Here is a 5,801-nt window from a genome sequence, read left to right on the forward strand (position 1 = left end):
AGTATTCAGTATGTGAGTGAGTGTTGAGTGTTGAGTAAGACGTCAGTGTTCAGTATGTGAGTGAGTGTTGAGTAAGACGTCAGTATTCAGTATGTGTGTGAGTGTTGAGTAAGACGTCAGTATTCTGTATGTGTGTGAGTGTTGAATAAGACGTCAGTATTCTGTATGTGTGTGAGTGTTGAGTAAGACGTCAGTATTCTGTATGTGTGTGAGTGTTGAGTATGACATCAGTATTCAGTATGTGAGTGAGTGTTGAGTGTTGAGTAAGACGTCAGTGTTCTGTATGTGTGTGAGTGTTGAGTAAGACGTCAGTATTCTGTATGTGTGTGAGTGTTGAGTAAGACGTCAGTATTCAGTATGTGTGTGAGTGTTGAGTAAGACGTCAGTATTCGGTATGTAGCTCCATATGAGAGCAGTCGAAGTGTTGAGTAAGACGTCAGTAGAGAGGCGTCGTCAGAAGCAGAGGTGGAAGAGGCTCTCGTAGCAGCTGGGGAGGGGGAGGGTGGGCAGGAGGGAGAAGGACAGAGAGTCCAGGTTCAGTCTCATCACAGCGCCGTGCCTTAAACTCCACACGAACGCCTCGCCGTCAAGGACCGTCCCCTGACCAATGAGAGCCGTGCGCTCCATGCTCTGGACACGCCCCCAGCACTGAGAGTCCACACAGAAGGAGGTTACCACGGTTTCCGTGTTGTTTCCACCAATCACCAGCAACTTCTCAGTGGCACCCAGGAAGTAGAGGCTGGAGATGTGAGCGTCTGCTCGGGTTAAAGTTGGCATGAGCTCAGACCAGCAGTCTGGGAGAGAGAGAGAGAGAGAGAGAGAGAGAGAGAGAGAGAGAGAGAGAGAGAGAGAGTGAGAGAGAGAGTGAGAGAGAGTGAGAGAGAGAGAGAGAGAGAGAGAGAGAGAGAGACAGAGAGAGAGACAGAGAGAGAGACAGAGAGAGGGAGAGGGAGAGGAGAGAGAGGGGAGAGAGGGGAGAGAAGGAGGATGAGGAAGGATGCAGAGGGGGGAAGGGAACAAGTGAAAGCATGAAACACACTCTATTGTTCCACTCATGTATAGATTTAACACTCTATTGTTCCACTCATGTATAGATTTAACACTCATTATACTCATGTATAGATTTAACACTCATTATACTCATCTATAGATTTAACACTCGTTCTACTCATCTATAGATTTAACACTTGTTCTACTCATGTATAGATTTAACACTATTGTTCCACTCATGTATAGATTTAACACTCTATTGTTCCACTCATGTATAGATTTAACACTCGTCCTACGATTTAACATCCGCTGTCATAGTGCAGAGATGTGCAGAAAGATGTAAATAAAGGAACACAGGATTCACCAAGCTCACCCTTCTCCTTTCTCAGATTCACTCATTTACCTCTCCTTTCCTCTCCCCCAAGTCACACACACACACACACACACACACACACACACCGTACCGTCTGTGATGCTGTAGCGCAGCACCAGCTTCTCTCCGGTCCTCTGGATGTTGCCCAGCACGTAGAGGCAGCCCCCCAGGGCCACGGTGAGGGGGGAGTCGTGCGCCAGCGACAGGGTGAAGCTGAAGTCACTGAGCGGCAGCGAGGAGACGAAGGCCCAGCGGTCCGCCCAGGGGTCGTAGCGCTCCACGGCCGTGTAGAGGCTGGTGCTGGAGTCAGGGGTGACCAGGGAGTCCAGGTACCAACCGCCCACCGCATACACACACCCCTCACACGCCACTGCGCTGAAGTGCCGTCTGTGCTGTGGACACACAGGAATACACACACACACAGATGGACATAGAATTAACCTTAAAGCAATAGTCGAAAGTCAACAACATCAGTGACAGCACGATTTATATTAGATAGTTATCAGGGTAATAGTGTAATCTTTAACAATGCTAATTATAGGGTTATCCGTGTGACAGTATGTGTTAATGACAGAGTAATACTGTAATCTGTAATAATGCTAATTACAGGGTTATGAGTGGGGGTTAGATTATCACGTTAGTTACTGTGTAATTGCTGTAGTAACTGTAGTTGCCAGTGTTGGTAAAGGTGTCATAAACATTAATGCAGTGTTGGTAAAGGTGTGATGAACATTAAGAGCTGCAGTGTTGGTAAAGGTGTCATAAACATTAATACAGTGTTGGTAAAGGTGTGATAAACATTAATACAGTGTTGGTAAAGGTGTGATGAACATTAATACAGTGTTGGTAAAGGTGTGATGAACATTAATACAGTGTTGGTAAAGGTGTGATAAACATTAATACAGTGTTGGTAAAGGTGTCATAAACATTAATACAGTGTTGGTAAAGGTGTGATTAACATTAATACAGTGTTGGTAAAGGTGTCATAAACATTAATACAGTGTTGGTAAAGGTGTGATTAACATTAATACAGTGTTGGTAAAGGTGTCGTAAACATTAATACAGTGTTGGTAAAGGTGTGATTAACATTAATACAGTGTTGGTAAAGGTGTGATGAACATTAATACAGTGTTGGTAAAGGTGTGATTAACATTAATACAGTGTTGGTAAAGGTGTCATTAACATTAAGAGCTGCAGTGTTGGTAAAGGTGTGATGAACATTAATACAGTGTTGGTAAAGGTGTGATAAACATTAATACAGTGTTGGTAAAGGTGTCATTAACATTAATACAGTGTTGGTAAAGGTGTCATTAACATTAATGCAGTGTTGGTAAAGGTGTGATAAACATTAATACAGTGTTGGTAAAGATGTGATGAACATTAATACAGTGTTGGTAAAGGTGTGATGAACATTAATACAGTGTTGGTAAAGGTGTGATGAACATTAATACAGTGTTGGTAAAGATGTGATGAACATTAATACAGTGTTGGTAAAGGTGTGATTAACATTAAGAGCTGCAGTGTTGGTAAAGGTGTGATTAACATTAAGAGCTGCAGTGTTGGTAAAGGTGTGATTAACATTAAGAGCTGCAGTGTTGGTAAAGGTGTGATGAACATGAAGGGCTGCACGGCACCTTCATCATGGGTGCCACCGTGGCCCACTGCTGGGTGAGGGGGTTGTAGCGGAAGGATGCCATCTTGAACTCGTATCCGCGGGCGACGCGGTGGCGGTAGCCTCCGATGACGTAGAGGTAGTTGAAGAGCACCGCCGTGGTGAAGCACCACTTATCCGCCTCAAACGGCATCTCCGTCAGCTCACGCCACCCCCGTCCCTCCACCCCCTCCTCCTCCTCCTCCTCCAGGCAGTAGACCTGCCGCGCCGCAAGTGTTTCCGGAACGTTCCGTGCACTCAGGTTCTCCTTGAGCAGACAGCAGAGCCGGGGGGTTCTTCCCGCGGAGCGCAGGCCCGGGAGCAGCTGCCTCTCGTGGGGCTCCAGCGCGCGGCTCAGGTGGGGCAGCTCCAGCAGGTGGGCGCTCAGGTAGAGCAGCACCTGGTGGCGGAGCTCCGGGCATCCCAGCCGCTCGGACAGCTCCAGGTGGGCCGGGCAGGTGAGGGGGGTGAGCAGGGCGGACAGGCGGGCCAGCAGGCGGGCGGTGTAGGCGGAGGACAGCAGGTAGCTGCTCACCTGGAGGTGGGAGGGCAGGCGGGGGCGCGACACGCTGAACACACCCAGGAGGCAGAACTGCAGCAGGCTGTGGAAGACCTCCGAGGGGACGTGGTCTAGAAGGATCCGCCGCTCGCTCGTCTCCACCATGCTGGACTGGGAGAGGGCCCGGAAATATTCACCACACTCTGCCAGACGCTCCAGGTCCACCTACACACACACACACACACACACACACACAGATACACACACACAGATACACACACAGATACACACACACAGATACACACACACACAGATACACACACACACAGATACACACACAGATGCACACACACAGAGATGCACACACACAGACACACACAGATACACACACACACAGACAGATGCACACACACAGACACACACAGATACACACACACACACCACAGATACACACACACACAGACACATACATACATACCCACACTCACATAGACACAGATACACACAGACATATACATACCCACACTCACACAGACACAAATACACACAGACACATACATACATACCCACACTCACACAAACACAGATACACACAGACAGATACATACATACCCACACTCACACATAGAAATGTACAAACACACACACACACAAATGTAATCTTCTCTCACATACCTATTTTGAGACGTTTAAAATAAATTGTGTACGAGTGTGATCATTTTCACATACATAGAAAATGTGCGTGCTTGTCTGCACAGCCACCATTGTTGCGCCGTCATGGTAACCATAGGTCCTGGCCGATTGGTCCGTCTTCCACTCCTCTGATTGGCTATAATTTAGCTCCTCCTCCTGAGTGATGTCACTGTCCAGTCTGTGTGGTCCACGTGAGGTCACCCTGGTGTGGACCCACTCTGATCTGGACCACACCCACTCTGATCTGGACCGCACCCACGACCAGAAACACCGCCAGAGCAGAGCAAGCCACTGCCACAGAACCGCTAACATGCTGCTGACACACACACACACACACACACACACACTCACACACACACACGTATACGCTCAGACAGGACAAATGCACACACACACACTTATATTTTCAGACAGGCCAAATGCACACACACACAGACACTTATACGCTCAGACAGGCCAAAAGCTAGTTTCCATTATGTCACTGAGATGGTCCAGGCTTTAACCTCAGGGCAGTCACTGTTTACCTCCACAGCTCCTAAAATCTAAACAGAACTCTTCCTCCTCCTCCTCCTCATATGGCAGTCCACGGCTCAGAGCAGAAGACCCGTCCAGAAGAAGCTTTAAATAGACATCTCCCCTCCCGGAGGCGAGGCAGACTGGCAGCAGGCCCGGGGGGGCGGGGGGTGAGGACGCAAACCTTCTGCGTCTCCTCCTGGCTTACAGGCTCAGGGGCTGGAGGCCTGAGGCGGCTGCCCAGGATAGAAGCACTCCAGTCAGCTGTGAAAGAAATTCAAGTCCCAGGCTTTACTGTTGAGTAGGCCTCAGCACGGTCCGGAGTCAGTGTTGCCCACACACACACACACACACACATTCCTGGAGCAAGTGTTCACCGGAGCCAGACGAGCATGGAGACGCTCTTCTCTCCCTCTCTCTCTCACACACACACACACACTCCAGAGCCTCTCAGCTCTATTTTGGACGGCCCAAGTCGGAGCTGAAATCTGATGCTCCAGAGCCGCCCAGCAGGGCCGGCGATTGCTATAGGCGAACTAGGCGACTGCCTAGGGCGACAAATGGGTTGGGGGCGCCCTCTAGCGTCGCCCTTGGACCTACTTCCCATTAATCATAGTTAGAATAACAAGCAAATAAAAACATGTTTATTAATCATGATCATCCGAGGGCGCCCCTTCAGCCCTACGTTTACTTCAACCTGATTTTTAGATTGAATTGATGGTTATTGTCGATAGGGGGGGCGGTTGCGTTAAGTTACGTTACGTTAGTTATGTGAGGGCTCCTGCACATTGCCAGGGTGGGGTGAGCCGTGAGCGTGTCAGCTACGTGACATTCGCAAAAATGAAGCAGTCAATACCATCTGGAGCACAGGGACGAAAACGAAGAAAGGAAGAAGAGGAAAAGAAAGCCAAGTATAGAGGTAAGTCTTCTCATCTCAGCCATTACGGTGTCAAACGAAATACATGTAGTATTGTGCATCACCTAATATTGGACGTTTTATTGCTGTCACTTAGGCTAGCTATAGCTAGCTAGCGACTGTTACTTTGCTAATTTGCTACGTAGGCTATTACTAGCAAACGTAA

At 48.5% G+C, this 5,801-nt stretch overlaps 1 protein-coding gene across 1 annotated transcript; it reads right to left on the minus strand.

The window, feature by feature from the left end:
• Window positions 1-274: 274 nt before the first annotated feature.
• LOC105912033 (kelch repeat and BTB domain-containing protein 13) lies at window positions 275-5,245 on the minus strand. Its single transcript, XM_012840946.3, has 4 exons — window positions 4,243-5,245; window positions 2,998-3,738; window positions 1,455-1,755; window positions 275-794 (listed from the first exon to the last, which is right to left on the minus strand). Exons 1-4 carry the CDS (start codon window positions 4,516-4,518, stop codon window positions 454-456), a joined length of 1,659 nt encoding a protein of 552 aa, XP_012696400.1. The 5' UTR covers window positions 4,519-5,245; the 3' UTR covers window positions 275-453.
• Between the last annotated feature and the right edge of the window lie 556 nt (window positions 5,246-5,801).

The sequence above is a fragment of the Clupea harengus genome, chromosome 3 (assembly GCF_900700415.2).
Source record: "Clupea harengus chromosome 3, Ch_v2.0.2, whole genome shotgun sequence".
In the NCBI taxonomy this organism is placed as follows: Eukaryota; Metazoa; Chordata; class Actinopteri; order Clupeiformes; family Clupeidae; genus Clupea; species Clupea harengus.

What these genes read in the sequence shown, in the direction of transcription:
- LOC105912033 (XM_012840946.3), bottom strand. Translation starts at nt 4,518, where the DNA reads ATGTTAGCGGTTCTGTGGCAGTGGCTTGCTCTGCTCTGGCGGTGTTTC. An exon ending in CGGTGGCACCCATGATGAAG is followed by an intron (nt 1,756 to 2,997) that starts GTGCCGTGCAGC and finishes GTGTGTCCACAG; the next exon opens with CACAGACGGCACTTCAGCGC. An exon ending in GCGCTACAGCATCACAGACG is followed by an intron (nt 795 to 1,454) that starts GTACGGTGTGTG and finishes TCTCTCTCCCAG; the next exon opens with ACTGCTGGTCTGAGCTCATG.